The following is a 25,420-nucleotide window of genomic DNA, read 5'->3' as shown; positions in this document are numbered from 1 at the left end:
ATATGACTAGTTACCTCTAGAGTAAAACTAGAAATTTCACTAGTTAGTAAGCATGCAACTCTTCTTTCACACCACAATATATAATTTTTTCAGAATCTGAAGACCTGTTTAATGCTCTTAATAGGAGTCTGTCTCATGAGTAACCTTTCTGGAAAACCAAAGCTTTTTGACCCTACAGACACTCAAGTGCAAAGCAGTGTCAGATGGGCGTGGGAGACTTGTGGGAGCCAAGGCTGTAGAGCTGAATGTTGTTAGAGGTGTGGTGGTTTTTGCTGTTTGTTTGCTTTAAAGTACAGCTAACATCTTGCACTGCTCACATATAAGGAGCTTTCTGTTTGTGCCAAAGGAATATGAAGATACTATTGTGACAACGCGTTCGGAATAAATACAGAAAAAATATTTCTGCCTCCTTTGAGACTCAAGTTTGAAGTGGGCTATTAAAGCAAATGAGGCTGCTGGGATCCTGGAGCAGGATTCCAGCTGGTTCTTGGAAGCCACGTGTTATGGCAGATGTTGGGGGTGCACTAGGTAGCCTCCTGCACACCCTTGTGAGTCCAGGAATGGCAGGGGTGCCACTCCCCTGGGGCAGAACAAAAGGCTGGGAGAGGATTGCATGAGTAGTGCAATCCCTGAAACGGGCTATGCTTTAAACATCTGTGTTGTATCAGCATCGTGGAGCCCTGGAGGTCCAGCAGACTGCACCCAGGGGCTGGAACAGTGGCATGGCCTCGGCGGCGGCTGTAGGGAGTTTGAACTGTGCCAGCCTGGGCAAGTGTGAGGACTGGAAATGAGGAGAGCAAGCGAAACCTTGGGGTTGCGGTCAATTCCAGTGCATGATTCTAGCTGTACTAAAATCAATGTCCAAAATGAAACCTTCACCAGGACTTCACCCCAAATTCTCCTCCAGGACACGGTGCTTGCCCCGTGAGCTGTGGGTCGCTGGGATGTGTGGGGTGCACACCGCCCTGGGCAGGGTGGTGACTGAATCCCACTGCAGCCCCTCAGCTGCTGCCTGCAGCAGTGACTGACAGCCTGACTGCTGAACACCCACGTACACAGAGAGGCTGCACTATACATATGGCACAGTACAGAAAAAAGACCAAAGGAAATCTAGCAAAAAAAAAAAAAATCTATTTTCCAGAAGACGATGGGGGATACAAAGAACAAGTAATTCTTTAGTGCAGAACAAAGAATTGCAGCTGGGTAAGATAAAAAAATCCAAGTTTTTCTCTCTGTTCCAGTTTTATTCTATTGCATAGGCATCTGCCATGTATGGCCAAAGTACCAGATTTTTCTTCTCTTAAATAGTACAAAGAAGGAATAGAAAAGAGGAAAGAGACTGATAAACATCAACTCTTGGCAGCTAGCAAGTGATGACATGAAAAGCACTTATGGCAATCTCTTAAGCATGGTTATTTTAAATTTATTTAAGAGCAAATCCTATTCAGAACAGGAGTAAATTGTTGGCAGGAGCTCTATTATAATAATTTGTCTATAAATCTAATGTTCATAACTTGCTCTTCATGCATGGCTTGGAAGATTTGTTTGGATGAAAAATTATAGCTGTTGGTGGTCTTTGCAAGTAAGCTCAGCCTAACAGGGCTCTGTGAATATAAGGAGCTCTGTGACCTGTTGCTGGTCTTCTTTAATGCTATAGATCTCAAGTAAGAAAATACAAAGCAAGATATCAAGAGTAAGTACCCCTAGTATTTAAAACTGAATTAGATTTAAGGTTATGCTATAAAATGTTCTGCTGGGAGGCTAGAAAACACATTTATCTTATGACTTCCTAGTGTTGTTTATCACTGCTGTATTAATAGGACAGGTGAACTATTTCACAAAACATTAGGTGCTTTTCTGCCTTTGCAGTTAGAACATTGCTCGGTGTTCAAATCTTTCTGGGGATGCAGGAGGGTGGTAGCTGGGATGAAGTACATGTTTAAACGGGACTGATTATGGTGAAAAGATTTTTCTCAAAGATCTAATAACATAACATGGCAACTTTCCATTTGGATTTATTTTGATCACTGGGACTATTTCAGGCATCATTCCAATTGCACTTACTTGCATCTGATGCCAGTTAAATGGCTTCACAGAAAGATGTCTATGGCTTCCACTGTGGGAAGCTGGAGGTCAAACAGGTTCCCTTCTGCACCTGGTGTCAGTGACAGCCCAGCATCTGCCACATGCCAGCCGTGTGTGACACCCCTGCAGCCCAGTCCCGTGTATGTCTGTGTGTGTGTGTGTATCTGTGTGTGACATCCCTGCAGCCCTGTCCTGTGTGTGTTCCCCCTCTGCTGCCCTGTCCTGTGTGTGTGTGTCCCCCCTGCAGCCCTGTCCTGTCCTGTGTGTGTCCCCCCTGGTGACCCCTGCGCTGACCCAAGGGTCGGACACCCAGAGGTGTGGCCGTGCGGTGACAGCGCTTCTCTGCCACGTGCTGTGCCGGTACAGCGAACCTACCTGCGCCTTTCACACCAGTTTGCTGTCCCCGTTTGTACCGTGTGTGCAGGACGGCCTCTGACTACGGCACATCAGCCAGCATTTGCTTCGCATAAGACACGAGAACGTGAAGGTTTGGAAAGGGCAGAAGAGATTTTTATTTTTTTTTTTCCTTCTGTTTCATCCAAGAACTATGTGGGTTGCAGCAACCAGACAGCATGGTTCCTGGGGCCAAGTTAAGACTTGCAAACAAAAGCCCAGCAGCCCGGGGGCTCTGCGTGCCCGCCCCGGAGCGGGCTCTCCCCTTCGGTACGCGCGCAGGAGCGGTGGTCCCGGAGCCACAGCGGAATAGCCACGACCTAACCCCCCAAAACTTTGCAGCCCCCGGGTATAAAGCACCGGCTTCCGCCAGCACTGCGATTTAAGCAGCTGTCACGTCACAGCCCTCGGGGGCAGCTCTCCCGCAGCCCGGGCAGCAGCGGAGCGGGGCCGCACCCCCGAGCCCGCGGGCTCCGTCCCCGAGCGGGGCCGGGGCCGGTGCTCGGCTCTGCTGGGGCCGCGGGAGCGGGGACGGCGCTGCCCTGTGCCCGGAGCCGCCTCACAGCACGGGGACCCCACAGCAGGGGACGGAAAGGGACCCGACCCCTTCCTCGGCGCGGTCGCCCCGGACCCAGCGCCCGTCCGCCGCGTAGCCGCCGCTTACCTGCGGGCGAGACCAGCTCGCCTTCGCTGAGCTCGGCGGAGTCCGAGTCCATGCTGCAGGCACCGGGGGCAGCTCGGGCCGCCGCTGGCAGGAGAAGCGGCGGAGCGCAGCCCGTGCCTTCCCCCGCGCTCGCCGCCGGGCGCCGGGGCCGCGCCACCACACGCGGCCGCCTCGCCGAGCGCCATTGGCTGCGGGGCCGGGCGGGAGCGCTGAGGGCGGAGGCAGCGGGGGCGCGGCCGAGGCGCCGCTCCTGCACAAGTTGGGCTGCACAAGTTGGGCTGCCCGGCCCCTCCGCCCCTCACGGATCGGGCCCGGCCCGAGGAAGCGCTGCCGAGCGCAGAAACAGAGAAATGACAGTCCTGTACGCCGCCGTCGCGTCTCCCGGCTGTCTTTCCCATCGCTCTTCTTGCGGACATCTCCCCTGAGCTTCAGTCGCCTTGTCTCTTTTTACCGGCTCCGTCTTCTTAATGATAAGTGTCCTCAAAAATTAGGAGAGAGGAGGCCAATGGGGAAGTGTCAGTTCTTGTTGGGTATTAGTGCCCAGAAGGGGCACTAATGAAGATCTGAATTCTGTTGCTTCCCGGTTGTGTGTTTTTCTGAGGGAGACAGTGCACTATCTGGTAAATGGCCATGTCATTAGATTGTTTTGAAGTGAAAAATGTAGAAGTTAGATTCTGCAGGTTTTGCTTCTGTCCCATAAGCTACTACAGTCATGAGCCATCCCTTAATTCAGAGGGTTGAGGTCACTTACTCAGCTCTGCAGTTAAGCAGATCTCTCTTTCATTAGTTCTACTTTTTCTTGCTGTTATAGACCAAAAGTGACTTGAATTCTAGCACAAAAATCTCAGGAAAGTAGTAGCAAAAAGTACTTTTGTAACTGGGAGCCAAATGCCATCCTAAAACAGGCCTTGGAGGTCTGATGGATCCATGGATCTATCACGTGTTAAAAGCCAGCCTTCAACGCTTTGCTGCAGCTTGCTGCAATCTCCAGCCGGGGGTTTATACCTGTAGCTGTAGGCCACAGCTTTAGTCTGGAACTCCCTCCCCAAAACCATAGGCCTCTCTTGCTGGAAAAAGCAATGTCTGGATGCTGCTTTCAGGCTGCATATAACAAATTATCTGCTGCATCAGTTCAAGCTTGACACTCTTGACAAGCGTGAAGACTTTTTCTTAGCATAGAGCATGAGATTAAAAAAAAAAAAAGTCTTTCTTTTAACTCAAAGGGCTCTGTCAAATTATTTCCAGTGATGGCTTATTCTGTGAAATGCTACAATACTAAAAATTTGGTTTATATTCTAAGGTTGCTTCCCTGCTTCAAACCAAGTTGAGCCTGAAGAAAGAAAGAAAAGACCTCAAACTTTCTCACCCTGGAATGCACACATTGCTATGGTCAGTGTAGACACAAAAACCTTCAACCTCTGGAGTGAAAAGTTGGTTCTCAAGTAATTTGGGACATTGCTGTCATAACATGAGCCCATACTGTTAAGACACTTATGGGTTTTATTCCATGAAAACAAATTCTGACTGTTGTTTGTATATGTTTTCATTAAATTTAAAATGACATTCCAAATACTGCTGAATATAATCTCATAAATTTGCATAGTGTAAGGAAAAACATCTAAACCAAAGTGATTCTAGGATTCTGTTGTGAAAAGCAAATGTAAAATTTGACTGCAGAATATGTGGGGAATCTACAGTCGTGATATAAATAATGTAGCAACAGAAACAATGTAGCAACAGAGAAGTCCCAATATTAAATTACAGAAATAATCCCAGATACCACGCCAAGTGGTAGAATCTGAGAGATGAAAAGATTTTAGGCTCTCTCTCATTCTGTTATTGTCGTTGTTTGCATTTATGCTTGTCAAAAGCAACCTAAATCACCTCCCTAATTAAAAGCACAATTTAGTAGGAAGAGCAAGTTTTCATTTGAGTACAATTAATTAATTTTGTGGACTGTCTTCAATTGCTAGAAACTAATGGTAATTTCTGATCTGGACAAATTCTGACTATTTAATGGCAAGGACTGTAATCAGACAAGCAAAGCAACATGATGGTTTTTTGAAGTGTCCAGCAGGACCCTTCCAGCTTCCTCAGTGGCAAAGAGGGCTGCCTCTGTGTTGAATTTTGGGTCATGGATGGGGCTGATACAATGCATCTTGGATGCCTCTTCAAGGTGTATTCTAGGCACTGGCCTTACCCTATTTTCTGCGTGCAATTTTTTTCTTTTCTGAGTGTATAGCCTTTGCTATAATTGAAATTAAATGAAAGTTCTTGAATAGTCCTCTGCTGATCATAGTTCAGTTAGTAGAAGGAAAAGTTATTTTTCATGATCCTCTGAAAAATGAAGGTCTTAGTATGGAATACTTAAAAGGAAAACCCAAGCCCCACTTATTTTAATTCCTGTCAGTGTTTTTATCCTTTTTATCCTATAACCACACTAATAAATATAATGATGGAAATGTTATAACTTAATCAATATTGAATTGCGTCATGCTTGCGATATATACATTGGGTATTCTCATTACTCTGCTGTAATTACTTGCTACTGACAGTAAATTCTGCCTCAAGATTACTTTCCCTTTTTATTGCTGCTAACCATAAAGCGGTTAGAAAAGTTTTCAGCTGTAACAGAATGAGCATATTGTTTCATTTCAAAACATATGGTTAGAATTCAGGGTTTTTTTGCTCTCAATGTTCTCTGCCCAGCACAGTCCCGCACTTGGTTTAACATGTGACCTGGAAAATTCCATATGCTTACAGCTCTGAACTTCATAGTTTCCACTTGTTACAATACTGGTGCAGAGAAAAGCACAAAAAGTTTATTAACAGCAATATATGCACTTATCTAGGTGCCTGTTAAATGAAACTCCACGTGGAGAAAGTTGGTATTTCATGATTTATTTTTTGCATTTGGTACAAATAGTGCAATTACATATTCATTGTTATAAACTTAATCTCTGTGACTATAGCTCTGCAACTGTTTCCTTTATTGCTTCCCAAAGCCTAGGATGTTTAGAATCTGGAATGTTTTTTCTCAAGCACCAGTTAATATATTTGTCTATAAATCTCTGCCAATAGGATGTAGCAGGGGAGCTGGTAACATTGGAACTGCCCCATGTAATCCCAGTTATAGGATGCTACATCCCTGTGTGGCTCCTCCATTCACATTTCGGCTGCATCTGGTCTTGATCTTCATTCCATATGGAACTTAGCTAAAACCCTCCTCTGCCCACTCATTGTGTGAGTGCTGGGGATCTGCCTATGACAGCTTCTAGGACTCAGAGTTTTGCAGTGTTCCATTGGCAAATCACGCCTGCGTGTTCACACAAATACAATTTCATTGTATTCTAAATGCTTAGGTAGCCCAGCTACCATTCCATCCCTGTCTTACATTCATCCTTACAGGCCTGCTGTGAAATCAAGATTGAAGTATTTCTCTTTTTTAGAGGGAAATGAGTTACTGAGAAGCTGGGATTTAAAGTCAAATGTGGAGCACAGAATTTGGCCTGAATCCCAAGAGCTGTACCTGAGCTGTTCAGTTATCCATTTCTGCTGAATAAAAGGCTGGTAAGCTACCTCTGGTATGCTACTTGAGCTTCCCTCCTTGAAACTGAGCCTTCAAACCTCTAATGGAAAACAGTCTCTCTTTTCTTTCCATTGTTACATCTAACAGAACCCCCACTACCATCTTTGTGTTTGACTTGTCTCCTTTACACTGTCCAGGAAGGCAGGATCGTATCTTCCTCTCTAAATGTAAAAAAGTAAGGTTATATTTCTTCCTCACAAATTATTTCTTTATTTAAATTCATGTACCCTAGGATTTACTGTTTCTAAACTTGTTGCATGATATTTTGTTACACTATATATTTTATTATCTTTCATATTTCTTAAGGAAACTTTCAAGTCTGACCATTTATGAGGCTCTCTGGCAGTCACACTCTAGCCTAACAATACCAAGCATGATTGCTACTGAATATATTAAACAGAGCAGCATCTCCCACAGGCTGGCAAACTCTTGAAATGTGCTGTAGCAGATTTTAGATTTTTTTTCCCCAATTTCTTTGTGGCGTATATGTATATATTTCATGAAGAAAACTACCATGCACCATTATTTCCAGGACATGAGTAATTGGTGTCAGTAGATTCTTTGTCAACAATTTTGTCATGTTGGTAACTTAGACTCTTGCTGGGGTTTGGAAGCCAATCAGCATGCATTGCATATGGACATTTTGTGTGCATTGCTAGGAGATTTTCTTTGCAATAATGCATCTATTGTAATCTGAAAACAGATTTGATTTAGAGTTCAGATGATGAACAAGATGTCTTGTGTTACTTTAATTCTTTCTCATGGGCCAGCAGATATTCAAAGACTGAGATTCTTGTAACACATAATGTAGGCAGTGCTTGTACATCCTGTGTTGAGGGGATAAATATGGAAGAGTTCAGTATTTTCTGTTCTCTCCCTTTTTAAGTAACTGTAAGAGATGGAGAGTATCAGTTCTGAATACCTACTGTAGCATGGACATATTTTTAGCCATTGGTCTTGCTGAATTATGTTCTGCCTTTGGTGCTGAGGAAGCAGTCACAGGCTGAGACTGTGGTGAACTGTCATGTTTGGAATACCAGATTTAAAGATTGAGGCTCAGTTTCAGTCCTATCACCTCAATGCCTTGTAAGCTGCTCTCAGGAGATTTTAATTCCAAGTGAAATAAAGTGAAAAAGCAAAGTAGTAGCTTGTCCCATTTCCTCTTAGCTTGTAGAAACAAGGCTTCATGGGAACTGAACAGCAAAAATGTTCATGTACACTTTTGGCCATGAGAATGTTGTTACTTTTCTGTGCAGTTTTAGTTTTAGGATTTTGACAGTAGAATAAGGCTTTCTGTATTAAACTTCAAATTGGATTGCCTGGGCATTTCATTGTTTTCTACTACTTTAATGATATTGGGTTTTATTTTCTTACAGATACTTTACCATTCCTTTGTGTGAGATGGTGATTTGTCCTGTGCTTAGAAAGACATAACTCTTGTAAATTATAGATGCAATTACCTGTATATTGGCAAACTCTTGAATACATAATCTTGCTTTCTAAGTGATTAAAGAAATGAAAGCTACTTTCCAAACTGAAAAAGCACCTGTTAATTCTGTTAAAAATTTCTGGGAAATTTCTTTTGAGGAATTTCTGCATGGAAATTTTATTTCTTATATTATAACATTTTTTTTTTCTTTTTCTTTTTTTATGAGGAGGAATTTAGGCATTATAAGTAACCATCATGGCTTTAAAATAATTTTACTTGCTATTTAAATTTCATTACAGATGGGGTACTAATAATAGTAAAGGCTAAAACTGATTAGTAGAAATACATTTTTGCTTTCTCTGTTCTGGGGGTGGGTAAATAAATTTTAAGGGATTTTTCTCAAGGGAATCACTGTGAAATATAGGATAAACCAGGGGATTTTCTTCTGTTTTATTCTATTCTGATGCTGTTTAGGGAAAGCAAGGGGACAGCTGCCAGTCTAAACCTTTTTCCTTTCTGCCATTTTCTTTGGGAATTATTTTTAATTCTTGTGGTGTTCACTGAAGTTATTTTAAAATATGTCACATTCCTTACTTTTCCTGTGTTATTGAGTTATGCCCTTCAATACAAGGGTTGATTACCCTATGGCTACACTTAAGCCTTTGACCTTGCCTAATATGCAAATTAAACACAGTTAAGCCAGCAGTGCCTTTTACTGAGCTGCATTTCAGGATGGTTTGAGGCAGTTTTTATGCTTCCAGTCTGGAAGATGGGTCATCCTTGTTTTCATCCCTGATTTCAAATTGTGTGTAGGAGGATTCCACAACTTCACCATCCTCTGAGAAAGCAGAGAAAATTTTGTTGCTAGGAAACCATGGAGGACCTATACTGTACTGTCTTTCCAGAATGTTTATAGGTAGTATCAGTTATTTAATTAAGTTCTGTGCTCCTGTTCTTTATGCTAGCATCCACTTATTTTATAACCACGGTGTTTTTACATGCTTCTGTATCCTAGAAAATGCATTTTCACTGTGGTTATTTCTGTATATCTTTATTCAGTACACAAAACCCAACTTCCCTAGCATTTCAAATTAGGTTGTGTTTGGAAAGCTGTTATTTAGTCACATAATTGTGGTGCCTATGCATCCTGATTTATTAAAACAGGTAGGTCATGCTTTCTCATAAAAGACAAATGCTGAGATCCATAGACTTGCACATCTTGTGTAGAACTTCAATAAATTGGATATTATCAGGAGGAGTGTTAAGGAATTCAGTGTTTTGCATGTGACTGGGTCTGGATGCTTCCTTACATTTGCTGCTGTGACTCTGACTTTTACCTTTATAGTGCACACTGGCAAGATGACAGAATCCATGATGTGGGTTTCAGCCCAGGAGTGGTACAGCTGTGACTGAAAGGGTGATGCAGCAGCTGGGATTGGTCTTGGGGTAGAGTTTCTGCCAAGAAGTATAGAATCCTTGGAACTAAAGAGAATCATGATCTCTGAGAGGCAATCAGCGAGACAGGAATCAATATTTTGTGGAGCAATTCACTAACATCCACAAATGGATTAGAATGCTCAAATGGCAGAATGTTAATATACTCATTTGTGGTTTCTGTAGAGCTTGATGTGATTTTTGGAACAGCATGGGAACATCATCTGACTGTGTGTGGGCATTACTTCATGACCATCTCTAATAGCATGGCAAAAAGCACTCTGCTGCCCACCTATCTATAAATAACTAAATATCATCAACCCAGGAATAAAATTGCATTTTATGGGTAGTCTTGGGAACATGCAATGTGGGCAATTAGATTACATGTAGTCCTACAATAGTCCCACTAAAGGGAATGAAATTACTTAGAAACTTGCTGTCCAGGGCACTTTCAGGTGAATTATTTCTCTTGCACACATGGAGGGCATCAGAGTACCCATAAATACAATATATGAAGGACTTGAATTCAACTTGGACAATGCAAATTTGTCTTTAGATAAAGATCTAGAGATTTTATTGTTTCTAACTAAATTTTTGGACTGTAGATCTTGGGTCCTTTTTACAGCTAAGACAAACTACCATCTTCTATTAATATTGCTGGGATCAGTACTGTGGGATGTGTCTGCCCAATAATATCTACTGAACAATTTTATGTGAATTCTACCTATTTCCAGTATAGAATCACAGAATCATTAAGGCTGGGAAAGACCTCCAAGACTGAGATCAACCTTTGGTCAAACACCACCTTACAACTTAGCACTGTTTCCCTGCTGCTACAACTTTTTGTATGAGGGGTCACAGTTACTGTTTGTGCTCCTTCAGTAAAAAGGAATACTAATCTGAAGGAAGGAAAAAATACCTTGAATTTCTGACTTTCATTGCTGTTCCATGTCAAGGACCTAGAATAGAGTGGGAGTTTGGGATAGAGCTGTGGGGAGATGTAACATTGAAATGCTTGAAGTCTCAGATTGGCAAATAAAGCGCTGGGAGAGCAAAGAGAGTCCATCGTGCAGTGAGAACAAAGATGTGCAGGGAAAACTAGCTGGAAAAAACAAGATTATGCAATGCATAATGCAGTAGTGCTGCATTTAACTGGTGTAATGTGTATGGCTGCCAGTCAGGCTGTGAAAGTACTGGGGATCACAGGATAGCCCAGGCTGGAAGGCATCTTGAGGCATTAACCAGTCTAACCTCAGAGGGTACAACACCAGTCTGCAGGGCACATTCCCTCTTGGTTTGTTATGCACCTGTAAAATATGTATAAAAATTAAAGAATTAAAAACTCTAGGTAAGAGAGAATCAAATCCATTCTCTGAAATCAGTTTAGAGCCAAAGATGATAGCCCAGCCATTCCTAAAACAACTGTTTCCAGCAAGGCTTTTGTTGTATTAAAATTGCAATGTCTGGTGTATTTGAAGAGAATGCCAAGTAAAGATCGAGTCATGAGGGAGGCTGAGCATTTCCCATTTTCAGACAAGCAGGTGGAAGTGGAGGCTCAGCCTCTCCCAGGAAGTACTGAGCACCACGAAGGATTGGAGAGTGACAGGGAAACTGAGTGCTGGTGAGAAGGGTGCTAGAGTGGGATGATCAGATCAGCAGCACGTGGTGCAGAACCTGAGGAGGAGACAGCACTAGGTGTTTGGGAATGTGAGAATCCAAACCCTCTGTGCATGGCTGAGAGGCCCAGTTCCTTCCTGAGAGCCAAAGTGAAGGAACAGATTTGTGATGGTGTCCATGGGTGGGTTGTGTAATGCCACTCAGCTCCCCATCAACAGTTCCAGGGAGCAGCTGAGTCACTGCAGAGACTCATTATGAGAGCACAAGCCCAAGGGCAGATCAGTGGCTGCAGCAGGTATTATTATAAAAGAGTCTGAAGAAGCACAGAAAGTCATCCCAAAGTCAGTGAACTGAAATGCTGCAGGAGATCATCAGGGCACTGAAGCAAGCATGCTCTCCTTCCTTAGATTAAAGTTCCCCACGGTTTTGAGGGATGATGGACCCTGACTGAACCCCGTAACTGATAAGAAATCACACCCAGCAAACACCAGTCTGGGTGACCACACAACCCTAAACAGACCTTTCAGAGCCTCATTAGAGCCAACCTGGTGCTGTGAAATTATAAGTCTACTGAGAATTTAGAGAGAAGGATCTATAGTAGCTGATATTCTAGAGATAAAAATATCTGGGGCAAAACTGAGCCTGGCTACTCATGCTTTTACTGAAGGAGAGCATTCCTTGTTTTAATGAGCTCTAGGGATTTAAGAGGTCTGATAAATAAAGTTTAGCCCTGAAGGAGGCAAGGAGCCTGTGCTGTTGCTGTCATGTCAGAGCATTGTATGCTAGGAATGAGGACTGAGTCAAATAGCCACAGCTGGGGTACAGCTGCAGCTAAATTTTGATATGAAGTACTGAAACTGTTAGGAGAGGAAATCCTTAGTTAACTGATTATGTAACTTGTAAAATTTTTTAAATTATGCATAGATTTAAAAGGTAGAAATGAAAGTAAATGTAAGTAGTACAAAGATATCTACAATTATGACTACAAAGTTGCAGTGTCCAGTATCACACTGACCACTAGGCAAACCTGCTTTGGGATAACTGCCTCAGTTTCAAAAATGGACTTCAATTGTTTAAAGTGAGATGCTGTTGATATTGAAAAGTACTATCTGAAAAGGCAATCTTACATAGCACTGGACAAAGAATATGTGGGTTGGATTTAAGCAGTCCACTTTTTATATCCCTCAAACAAGCTATGATAAAATGAATCCTGAAATTCCTTGTATTATGACTCATCTGATATTAAGATGTGTCAGTGTTCATAAACAATGCTGTTCATCTTCTGTGTGTGTGTGCATGTGTAAGAGGTGTAGGTGGAAGCTGAAGTTTTAGTTGTGATGACTCAGCCTTTATTCACTCTTTCTCTTATTTCTGATTTATGAAGAAATTCTCTTCTTTCCTGTGCACTTAGATGAGTGAAGTTCAAGGGCTCAGTGAGGAATGCAATATGTTCATTTCCTGGAACAATCCTGAGATTTTCATGTCTTGGATATTTGTCTGTTAAAAATTCAATCTCCTGTCCCAAGCAGTGATTTGGATTTTTTGCCCTCGTTTCTTCACTCCCTTTCTTTGCGATCCACTTGAGTAAATGGAGAAATTTCACCTACCCTCTTCTCTGTTGAATTCTATGTGTTACTGCTAAATTTGTTTTGTGGGTAGATTTTAAGAGAAACATGCCTTTTATGAATTTCATATTCTCAAAGTAGTAATTCTCATTTTGCTGTCTTGCTGGACTATTTGATAAGCAGTGGGAAACTAGAATACAATGAGGAATTTTTATGCAAAAATTAGGGAAATAAAGTTTTGGTGGTGATTTAGGTCTTGGCTGGTACAGAGACAAAATAGTCTGTTCAACTTTCCACCGTGCTGGGGTTTTCTTGTTTTTGTTTTTAAATGAGAATTTGTATCATTTTAAGTATTATATTCTGTAATTTGCATAATCCACCAGGTGATAAAATCTTGAATAAAGTATGTAAAAGGTGACTTGTAGCAGGACGAAGTTCAGGCAGTCTGGTTTGGTGCCAGTGCCTCGGGAGGCGCACGCACTCAGCACAGCCGGCAGATGGAGGGCTGGACCAGCTGCTTCAAACCCTTCTCACCTGACTGTGCCTGGCTGTGCCGTTCTTCAGACTGGAAGAAAGCTGTGGCACTCTCGATGCTTCGTATTTCTTACAAAGCAGGAACCTGCGCTTCAAAAGACGGAGCCTATTATAATTATTTAAGCTATCTTTTCTTCACAGCTAGGATTTGCTCAATTTGTGACTTTTAAACCTTTGTGGATGGTGATGACAAGTAGAAAGCAGGTGATCGTTACAAAGCCAGGACATAAATACATATGTGTGTGTGTGTGTGTGTGTGTAGGGGTTGAATGCATTTCTTTTAAGCATCATGAACACTCAAATGTCCATAATAGAAATAGGCCTGCCAATCTCAATATATTGCAGTGATGTGGTAATGATAGGCTATGAGGCTGCAGGAGAACTACAAGTACATTAATATATATGGTAGTTGTAGTTCTCCTATGGCTGCTGGGTGCACATGTTTTTCTGGAACCTCTCAAAATCTTGTTCCATCTGGTCAGCTGGATGCAATATTGTTGATACAGTAATTCCTTTGTTTAGCTCAGGTTCAACCTGAGACTTTCTCTTATACTTTTATTTTGTTACCTGCTTACTCCTTGGACGGCTAAAGCCATTTCAATACAAAACCTGATGGAAGCTGTGGTTCTTGTGGGAGCCACAAGAGCAGAAAGCAGAGAAGCAGTTGTGCCAGGGGGTTGGTATGGTATCACATATTCTCTTCCAAGTTCTACTTCGTTCTGATCCCCTGCACTTCAGGGAATAGGGGCACCAGCAACAGAAGCAAGCTGTTTGTGATTCCCCCAAGTTTTGCCCTTGTCTGTTTCACAATGAGTTTGCTGGACCATCTCCCTCTGTTTCTTTTTAGCTGGTCAGCCAGCACAGCATGACTTTTCCCCGGCTGCCTACCATCTGCCTGTAGACTCTCTTCTCCTTTTGTTTCTCTTTAAAAGCTCACTCCTGTGAGGCACTGAGAGTCTGCCATGAAATCCTAAACAGTTGTGTTTCCTGCTGATGTTTAGGAAAAATCATTGCTGGCCATCAGTTAAGAGAGTTTAGCATATTGAGAGAAGGGATGGTGACTTGTAAAGCCAGCAGTGGCAGCTCTGCTTGAGCCGTGTCTCTCTTAGTCTTGCAATGATGTCCTAATGAATATTTATCATTATTTGTGATACCCTATTTTCTGCAGTTGTGTATTATAGTAACAGCTGACAAAATGTTCGTTTTGGTTTGTAATGAAATTGTCTCCGCTTTAGCTGCTTATTATGGTGGGGATGTCACTCCCCTACCATTGTGCCTGCCATTATAACCCAGCTGGATTATTGGCAGGCTAGCAAGGCTAAAGGCATATCTATCTGAGAAGTTTCTTGTCAGGATGAGTGTCTCTGAGTGGAAATATTAACTCTTTGCACTGTGGGTTTTTGGGGTTTTTTTAGAAGTCTTCCAAAACTTCCCAAGCTTTTAAGTGGCAACCACTAATATCAAACTCCTTCAGTAAGAAGCAACACAGAAGGGTTTGCTGATAAAGTGAATTAAATTGAGTTAGACTCTTAGCAATTTTGTGAGTTGAAGTTGTCAAAATTATAAGTATTACAGTAAGGAATGTTTGCTGGGTGTGTGCCACAAGAAAGCTGTGAATTCTGTTTGGCAAAGTGTAATTAGGTAGTGATTTATTTTGAACAATAACCAAGCCCTTGGCTCATGTGTCAGGCCTTGTACATCCTTTCCTGTATCCTTACTAATAGGCCAACACAGAAATCCAGAGGCTGATTCCTGTAACATGGACAAAGCATGTGGATGAGTTTTTGTGCATGTGTTCTGTCTTTCACTGCAAGCTGACACAGAAGCTAGGTATCTGAGTAATCCAAAGAAAGCCAGTTTGGAAGCCAGGACCTTCATTTTCTTTCCTGCCCAAGTCCCTTGACCCAATGGTCCAAGTGAAGCATTAATAATAAACCCTGAGCCTATTTAAAGTGGCACACTTTAAAGCCTTGGGTTTCAGCTACCATGCAATTATTCCAGATCTCATCAGTGAAAATAATTTACGATATTAACATTACATTTAGGAATCTGGTCCAAATGTTCCAAGTGTTTTATTATTGTTTTCCCAGATTCCCAGTCTTAGAACAACCCATTTTGGTTTGGAAACCTTTTTTACGCTGTCCTTTTTTCAGCTATGAAACCTATGTGGAAATGCTCATTAGGCTGAAGAAAAACTTTTGTCAACAGAGAGAACGGATTTAAATAAACAGTATTTTGGGATTTCTGTTTCCCTTTTCTCAAATAATGCTGCAGTCCTGAGGATGTTCAGTTTAGGGAAATGACTTTTTTTGATAAAAAAAAACTTTATTAAAAATTGACATCCAGGTCTAAATGCTGTATGATGGATTAAACCATAAGGTTGTCTTTGCACTGTTAATTTTGAAGATTTAGACAAATTTGGGCTTAGTCTTAATTATATAAACTGAAGTTCATTTACATTGGTGTGGAAAAGGAATCTGGATTCTCCCTTTGGGAAATCTCCCTTCCACTAAAAATTGGTAACAAATGGGTCTGATTCCGCTGTAGAAAAGTGTTGTATTTTCACTCTTATATAGAAACTGGCATGATTTGGAGCTGCATTGTTCACAAATTCCAAGGACTTAGCAGTAGAAAATATCTCCTCTTTGTACGGTGTAGCACAGACCATTAAGCAATAAGTTTGCCATGCAGTACATATCACACCACATCTGGGTTCTCCTTACATCCTCCACTTGGAAATGGATGTTCAGCTGTTAACATAATTAGAGAGCTGTGCTGGAATTTTAATTTTTAAAATGCACATTCTAGAAGTCTTAAAGCAGGAACATCCTTTCAAGATTGTTGTCCAAGTTCTTGTAACAGAGTAGAAGGTGTCAATAATATAAAACAGTACACAAGAACAGATGTCCCATGGCAAAGTTGAGATAAAATTGGAAGAAATGAGCACCCAGTTTGGTAATGCACAGTAATGGGAACTTTGTTCTGCAATGAGGGCTCAAGCTTGGATGCTTACAACCCCTCCCCTTCATTATGGAACAAAGAGGAAAATAAGAACACAATAAAAATAGAAACTGATAAAAAAAGCTCAATGCATTAATTTTTATCCTGTAGCAGAATTAATTTGCTGATCCATTTTCTTCGCATAATTACCAATGAACTGAGCTCACCTTTAGTCTCTGAAGCATAACTCTTAATTGCATAAATTCTGTCTATAAAATGTGTGCAATTTTATCCCAGTTCCAGGACACTGTTTTATTTTTTCCTGAACCATCGTGTCATGAAATTTTTACCCATATGAAGCTGTTTGAATTCAACAAACTTGGAAATTTAAGGTGCTTAGATAAATGATTTCAGGTTTGACTTGTCAAATTTAAAGTGAAGATAAAGAAATACTGTGAATAAAGTTCACAGGATCCAGTTTCTGAAAAATTTTATGAGTGTTACATGTGGTAACTTTGTAAATTTACAGGTTTTTGTCTTCCTCACGGTTCAGAAATCTGTATACACATTTAATAGCCAAATCTCATTTTCCTTATTCAGTATTGAGCTCTTGGGTCAGCAGTGTCTCGGGGCAATGCTCAAGAGAAGATGCCACAACCAGCCCCTTTTTATGCAGAGATCTTTGATAGCTTTTTTTGTGGTTTGGTTTTGTTTTCTGGTTTCTTTTTGTTTTTTTATACTGTATATTATTCTGAAGAGATGATGAGCCAGTGACCACTTACAGGTGAGGACTGTCTGAAATGCATGAGAACATTCTCACATAGATGTTATTTAACCACATGAATGAACCAAATATATATTGCTGAATTATTCCCAACTCATTAAGCATTTTGCTGCCCAGTAAGGATGACAGTTGAATTATAATTTTTAGCTTCTCTATCAGAATGGTTCATTCATTTTTAAAACGTAGAGAGGCAAGGAAGGATGATTAGTAAACATATTTACCTCTGACAGTCCAGGATATCAGAATTTTCTACTGTGATTCACAGTTCATGGCTTGTCTGACTGTCTTGATCTGAGAAGTTTTTCCACTGGGTTGGAAGATGAGAAGGTGCTGTGGTAACTCTATCATGATGACTGACCAGCAAAGCATTAGGGTTATTCAGAACAGAAAATACAGCTTTTGCTACATTTAATTTATTTTTTTAAATATATTTTAGAAAGATTTGTCTTTTAAAAAACTTTTTAAAGTTTTACTCTTCAGTCTCTCAAAAATTGATTCTTTTGTGAGTGCCAAGAATTAGCTATTGTTCATTTTTATTCAGAATGTAATAGATCAATTTCATCAATCAATTTAATTCTATGCCTCTGTTTTTCCATTTCTGATAAAACTCAATTATCAAAAGATGCAATACTCTTCTACAGCAGTTGTATTAATTAGACTTTCTCCAGCATATAATCATCCTGAGTACTTCAGTGCCTTCAGTTTGACAACTCACTACAGTCACGCAGAGATTGTGGAGCTATGTCAGCATCATTTTGCATTGTCTCAAGGAAGTTTCAAGTTTTACCTTTCCAGCACTTCAGCAAATTCCACTGGGAAAAAAATATTCCCCATTATTGAAGCCCTCTTTGATTGCAGGGCAAAATTCTTCAATATCACAGCAGAAATACATGGGCAGGTGATAAAGACAAACTCTTGCTGGCTATACATGTGTTTCAGCAAGATTTTCTGTAGTCTAATCAATCGGTTTTGTGTATTTAACTGGTCTTGTCGACTGGTTTGTATAGAATTTTACATGGTTTGAGCAAGCCATACCTGAGATTTAAAATATAATTTAATAGAAAAGAAAGAAATATAATTCATCTCACATGCTGCTGTGGTGGAACAAGTGTCTGAGGTTTGATGTGAGACAGAAGATTTTTGAGCTGCCAAACAGCAGCTTTGCTGAAAAGCAGGAGGGAGTAGTTTGTGAAAACTCATGAAGAGACAGAGCAGAACCAGGCAGTCAGAAGGTTTTTTTTTTTGTTTTTGTTTTTTGTTTTGTTTTTGGTTTTGTGTTTTTTGTTTTTTTCATCGTTTCAATAGGACTAATAAAAGCTCTCTTTAATTTGAGGAAATAACCTTTCCCAATTGCTGTGGTGATACAGTATGTCTGAGTGGCAGATGACTTTGGGATCTGTACATGTCCCATGTAATACCTAAGTCTAAGAACTGAAGTGTCTGAGCAGCAAAAGGGAGAACTTGGATAAGAGGAGAGAAAGAACACTCCACAAGATTTCCTAGTGCTGTTGAAAGCCAGGAGTTGTCTGTCTGACCTGAACAAAGCTAAATAATGCATCATGTCCCAGCTAGAGACCCTTTGGATTTCTGTGTGTTGATAAGTGTTAAATAGGACAAGTTCCTGGTTTCTGAGATGGGGGGTGGGGAAGACAGAGAACCTCACACTTCCATGTAGAAAGGCAAGGACACTCCTGTAAGACTTTCATAGCAAAAAATGTAAGCTGCTACTTGGCTCCATCATGGTGGACAGCTGAGAAATCATTCTCATTTGATTAAGACAGCATTTCTCCTTTTTTTTTTTACTATTGACAGGCATGGTGAAGCTGTTAAAATTTTAGAATAAAACCGTACTCTTTCCAAAGCATGTTAAAGCTTTATTGAGAATGTGAGGAGGGCCTGTGTGTCCTAGGGATGCAGAGATCAATGCATAGCCATGTAATAACTCTTAATAAAGACCACCTTAGAGAAGTCAGCAGCCAGAGAGGAGATGGGAGCTGGACTGCTGGCTGTCAAAACCAAGAGATGAGCAGCAGCAGAGCTCCTGCCATGAGCTGTGCTGTTATCTGCTCCTGCAAGCAGCGTGGCAGCCATGGTGGAACCTTGCTCAGCCTTCATAAGCAGCATTTGGCAGTGCAGCAAATGTCTGCAATCTGAGATGATGTTTCTCCACTCTTCCTTCACCCTGTCACTCATCATTCTTCATATTTTTATAAAACATACAGAGCTTGAGCTAAAGTTTGCAAAAGGGAAATCTTGTGCCTTCTGTGGGCTGTGTGAAACCCATGTTGTGATTTCCCTTTTTTTCCCAGCCTTGATCTCAAATCTTCATCTTCCACTCAGACCTCTATGGCAGGGTTGGATAATCCTGAGGACTCTTTTGGTCACTAGAAATATTGATTTAGGACGAAATTATTGCAGTTAACATAGCCAGCAATACTAGACAGTATGCACCAAAAGAGAAATGGACATTAATTTAACTTTTCTTCCATACTGGCTGAAAAAGGATCCTGCATGTGTTTCCTTGTGCACTGTGTCTGTATTAAATATTGTCAAATAAGGTTACTTTTTCTCTTTCAAAATGAATGTGCCTTTTTTTTCTTCAAAATCCATCTCAACACACAACTCTAAGTATGTTCTCCTGGTGGTTAGGTTTATGGGTTTGAGTTTGTATAGCTGTATTTACCACAATAAGTCTTGTCTCATGCATGCTGCACAGAAAGAAAAAAAGCCCCAGACAAATCACCAAACAGTCAAAAAATCCGAGGTACAGCATGCATTATTACCCCATTGGAGAAATGCAAAATCAGTCTTGTTCTGTTTTCTTTCTGTTCCCTCTCACATATTCATCAAAACATTTTAAACTTCATATAGAACATTTTTTACCTGCTTTGAGTTGTCTGTATCCACCTGGCTTGTATTTAAATTAGATTTTTAAGGAAGAGTAAAAACCTGGGTTTTGAGTGTGGTGGGGGTTTTGTTTTTGTTTTGTTTTTTTAAATGCTCTTTTAAAATGCTGTTGGCAACCTTCTTATTTGCACAGCTCTAGATATCAAGTCAAAATTTTAAAGTTAGAAAACTGGTGATGAATAAAACACATGATTAGTGGTGGTTAAATACTTGAATTAAAGATTTAGGGCTGGCATGAGTAAGGCCTCCTTTGGTTCTGGTACAGTTATAGTTTCTTCAGTATCTTCTTTTGAAGGCTGAAAACTGTAGAATTAGAGGAAATGAGTAGAGAGTTGCATTTGACTTGAATTCTAGGCATAAAAATATCAAAAAGGCACTTCACTGGTGTGAAGAAGAGGTCTGTAGGATGATTTACTTCTCTATCATGGATATGATGAGAAAATATTGCAGCAGAGTTGACTGAGAACAAAAGGCTTTCTAGTTGCAAAAGAGTAAATGTAGCATATCCTTAATAAAGGTACTGACAAAATCTCTTTTGGTTAAAATGGGAACAGGATAAAGTCTGGTTAGACTTTCATATTGCCTTTTACTTTCTTTAGAATTAGATACAGCCAAGATGTCTTAGATAATCTGCCTTATGTCGGGCAAAAATATTGCAACTTTTAATACATGTTCTAAGACCTTTGGATTTCTTTACTGGTGTTTTTATGCAAAATTGAATGGGATTTCTTTTTCCAAATAAATGTCTCACCAGTGATGGGGTATTGCCAATGGATTTAAAGTGTTCAACTTTTTATATGCATGCTTGTACTTGATATAATCACCCCCATAACAGTCAGTCCTTTCACATTCTTTAATAACAGCCTGCCAGGATAGTTGTGATGGACAGCCCTGTTGCTTATCAGTTATTTATCTTGTACACAAGCACCAGTCTAATAAAAGATAATTATTTCTGTGAGTCATTGCTCTAGGCCCAAAAATGATATACCCACTTGGCAAAAAGATATTGCTATTAATGTATGACACCTGAAAAATAATTTAAGCCAGTTTGCAATGAATGTTTCATTCTTCTTGTTTGTCTTGAAAATATATTTAATTCTAAAGAGATATTGGAGGTAACATATTCCCTAATTAATTTTAAAGTCTTGATGTAGCTTCTTTTGTACATTTAATTTTGAAAGCACAATAGACTCGACTTTACATTCCAGATTTATTAACTGATATTTTTACTCCTTAGAGATAATTAAACTGGATCATTTTTGGCAAGTGTATTGTCTAAGCATGACTCTTGATGTCTGTATTTCATCCACATGGTGTTATGTCATCTTCTGAGGGATAATATCAGACTTCAAGTGTTCATCCAGTTTGTTCTCAATAGAAGCAATTCTTTTTGCTCAAGAAGTTGAGTGGTTTAGATCCAGTGATCCTATTTCAGTCTTTGTGGTTTGTGGTTTACAAAGGCATTTCTCCTCCTGGTACATGATTCCCCAAGAGCTGGGAGGAAGACAAAAAGGTTCTGTTTGGTGAATAGGAATAGAGTTCTATGCAACCAGGACTAGGAAAACTCAATTTATTTCTTGAGCTTTCTTTTGTTTAATGAGCTGTGAGCACAAAACTTGTGTCTCTGTAAGAAATCTCCATCATGTCTAATAAATTAGGAGCATGGGGTTTTTTCCTCAGATACAGTGTTTTTATATTGCTGCATGTTTTAGAAAATTGGTGGAACTGAAAATAGTTTTAAAATTTTCTTCCCTTCCTCTTACGTTAAGTACAAAAACTTTTGGGATGAGAACACACAAAAAGAATGCAACTTCGTATGATCCTTATTTTTGAGTGAAGGGGATTAGCAATGTACGGGTTATTCTTTGATTTCTGCATGTATCTATGCATGGAGTAGGTGAAGCAGTCCTTGTTCCTCCATTTCCATTCCAGGTTACACACAAAAGGTAAAACGTCTTTAATAATCCAGCAGACTCATCATTAGCGAGGGGAGGGCAATTATGTGTCTTCATTAAACTTCTCAGTGCTTATTTTAAGTAATCAGGAGGCCATATGTTCTGCAGTCTTTCATAGTTAATGCATATCTATTTCTGCATATTCTCTAACACCAGATCCTAAAATTATGCTGAAGGGTTAGGAAATACCTGAGTGCTTTTTACTCCAAGGCAACTCAGAATCTGATCACATTTTGCATGCAAAAAACCAGATTGTGGCACAGAGTGTAACCTTAATATTTCAGATTTAAAATAACTGTAAAAAATAATAGTGGCAAAGCTCTGCAGATGAGGTAAACTGTGCAGTATCTCAGAGGTGAGGCTGAAGGAAAAAAATCTAGAATTTGTTGTACATGGGTACTGCTGTTTATTGCTAATCAATTAGAAGAACATGGGGTCTTTACTATTAAGTTTAAAATATGTTAAGATTAAATCTTGCTTTCAAGAGCAATCATAACACTTTTCTAAATCCCACTGACTTTACATGACATTTCATTAAACTTGCTCAGAATACTGAAATGAACCCCTATAAACCACACATTGTAAGTTCTCTAAAGGATTGGTGAATAAATGTCACACTTCAGTTTATTCTTTAACTTTTCAAACTGTAGACCAATATATAAATAGTCATTGGATTTGCAAAGGCTCCACTCCAGTAATATTCATTAAGGGTTTCTACTCTGATCCAAGTCCAGTCTGTGGTACTTTGTTTGAGAGACTATGGTGTCACTTAAACACCATGCTAATTAATCAGCCTCGTCAGAAGCCAAACACAGAAGTGATGTTTTGGATTGGTTTAATTTCCTATTTCTCTATTCACGTGCTGGTCCTGCTTTCTGTTCGGTGGAAAGCTCCTTGAATTCTTGGAGGAGATTTGGGAATTTAATAATTTAATTATAAAAAATCAGTGTGGAAACAGATACACATTAGCAGACTTAAAAAGAAAATTTCCTAAGTCTTTTGAAATTTAAGTAGGTCCATTATTGTGCTTAAATCTGCTCAAAAATTTGCAATCCACAACTTGACAAATTTAAAGTGCATGGCAAAATTGAGTTTTCACTAGTTTATAAATTTGGACACTGTTCCTGCATGTCAATACTGCACACTGCATCATTGCCCCTATTTCAGGAAATATGCTAGGTTGTTGCTTGGTGTAGTGGTGAATTTGGGTTTTTTTTTACAAATACATGGACTTGGATTCTCCTTTTGGCAGTATTACAAAATTTCCAAGCCTTGGCCATCAGAAGCTCGAGTTCTTGCACAGGGCTTTTTGAGCACAGAGTCCAAGGCACACAGTGAGAGCTCAGAAGGGAATGCTCACTAGGGAGTACAACTTTTTTGTGTCAACTGCAAAAACTTCCTCGTCCTGTGAATCACAAACCCCACTAGCTTGTGCCAGTGTTTTGTACTAGAGTGCTGCATGAAAACCTTTAACCTTCCAGGATGCAGTTCTCCAAAACAATTTATCCCTTGTGGAGTTGTGTCAGAGTTTCCATGGCATTTTCAGAACTGATTAGTGATAAGAGAATAATTTAAGAGAATTTCAACAGACTTCAGTGTTTGCCAGGTGACATACTGCTATTGTGACAGAGCTGTAGTGCATAGTTCAGCAGGAAATGAAAATGGGGCGCTGTCATTCCTTGATATAATTTTAAGTAGCTGTTAAAAATACAACTAAGCAAAATTTGGGGTTCTTGCACTTGTTATTTTAAGTGGGATACTTGCATGCAACAAAGGGAAACACACAATATAGAACCAATAATTTACTGGTGACCTAGTTAATAATGATAAGGAAGCAATAGTAAATCACAACTGGCATGTTTTAACAAGGTGCATAGATCCTTCTTGAAGTGTTCTTGCATCTCGATTATGTAATAGTATTACACATAATTGTTATTAAGGTCAATCCTGTTCCTTGCTAGGTGAGGTGTCACAACAAGACATGGTGTCCCAGTTCTGACAAGGTGCACCTCCTGATGGTGAAGCCATCATCTTCACCTGTAGGTTCTCTGCAGCCACAATTACAGTAGGAGCTGGCTCACCTCCTCATTTCCCTCTAGCCTGAAACTTTCTGCTGTCCAGGAGTTTTACTGGAGGTTGGAGCCAAAGCATTGTCCGGGATAGTTCTCGCTCTAAAACCTTTGGTTAAACTGCTAATGGCATGATTTATGTGGGCAAATGTTTACTCTGTGCATAATTTGTTTACTCACACCATCCTCATAGATCCAGACTCAGATATCTCCTGACATCTAAGCAAAGACATTTAAAATGGATTTTTGTCCCAATGTTTTGGGGTTTTGACCAAACCTTCTCTGAGTGAGGGGGCCCACAAGTAATTAGGTCCAGAGCTACACAGTTAGATTGTTTTTTTTACTCTAGCCTTTCCTTGAGGCAGCAGTTTACCAAATCAGCCTCATTGCAAAGATTAATTGTTACTCATAACATGCTTTGAGTTCTTTAGGTGAAGTAATATAACGGATTGAGAACATTTATTTGGAATTAATATATCTTCTTTGCATTGTCCTTAACATTAGAAGGAAGACAACGTATACAATTTCATTTGGATTTATACATCTGAGCTGGTGATAATCCATTTGAAAACATTTCACATCAAACAGAAAAAGATACATTTGCAGCTGCTTTAGAATTCATTCAGTAGCTGGACTGAATTCTTTTGCAATTTAATTATGTGCTTTCTGAAATGGCAGTAAGAGGCAATTTTCTTAATGCAGTTAGCACCATACTTAATATTATAATAATACTGATTTATACTCTTCTCATGTCTCTCTTGAACTATTGTTTAACACTGAAAAATGTCTTCCAATATTTGTTGGAATTAAAAAAGGATGAATATAAATACAAATATGCGTATAGGTGTTAGAAGGTGCAGTTTCTGAATATAATTATTATGAACTATAATTCCTTGCCAAGAATTTTTCAATGGTTGTTAAATGGAGAATGAAATTCAACTCCATCTACATATCATTACAAGATAAGGGTAAGCTTATAAGGCATTGAGTGAAATGTTAATTAGCCCTTCTAAAATTAAAGAGGAATTAAATGATTGAAATCCAATGGGAGGTATTTCAGCTCTAATCAGATTGTTTAATAGAGTTGTGCACATTGTGCCAAATACATCCTATTTTGCATCTGACTTGATTTTGACCAGCAACTAATTAAAGTGTTATTATGAAGACCTGCTCAGTTCCTGGGCTGATAAGTTGGTACCTTCTGTGGAAGCGTTGTGAGGCTCCATGAGGTGTTGGGCCCTACATTACTCATAAAAATCTAACTTCAAAAACCAGAATGTTTCCTTTGTGATTTCTGTTCAGCTATGGACTGTGGAATAATGCCATAGAGGCACTACATTAAATTAAGCCACTAACAGGGAAAATATTGTATTAAGATGTCATATTTAGAGAGTGTGTTGTTAATACATCAAATTAATTGTTGGGTTGAATTGTACTTAAAATACCAGCAAGACC

At 39.9% G+C, this 25,420-nt stretch overlaps 1 protein-coding gene across 1 annotated transcript in view; it reads right to left on the bottom strand.

Annotated features, from left to right (window-relative positions):
- The window catches only part of TIPE3 (TNF alpha induced protein 8 like 3), a 44,728-nt gene extending 41,438 nt beyond the window's left edge, over nucleotides 1–3,290 (bottom strand). The window contains exon 1 of the mRNA XM_014251357.2: nucleotides 3,143–3,290. Within this exon, the coding sequence (XP_014106832.1) occupies nucleotides 3,143–3,194 (52 nt within the window). The 5' untranslated portion in view covers nucleotides 3,195–3,290. The remainder of the gene's footprint in view (nucleotides 1–3,142) is intronic.
- Nucleotides 3,291–25,420: the final 22,130 nt, after the last annotated feature.

Source organism: Pseudopodoces humilis, chromosome 16 (assembly GCF_049639895.1).
Source record: "Pseudopodoces humilis isolate 2021_Gansu_Grassland_sample_001 chromosome 16, ASM4963989v1, whole genome shotgun sequence".
NCBI lineage: Eukaryota > Metazoa > Chordata > Aves > Passeriformes > Paridae > Pseudopodoces > Pseudopodoces humilis.
Note: the sequence above shows the minus strand (reverse complement) of the source record. Positions and strands in the feature narration are given on the sequence as shown.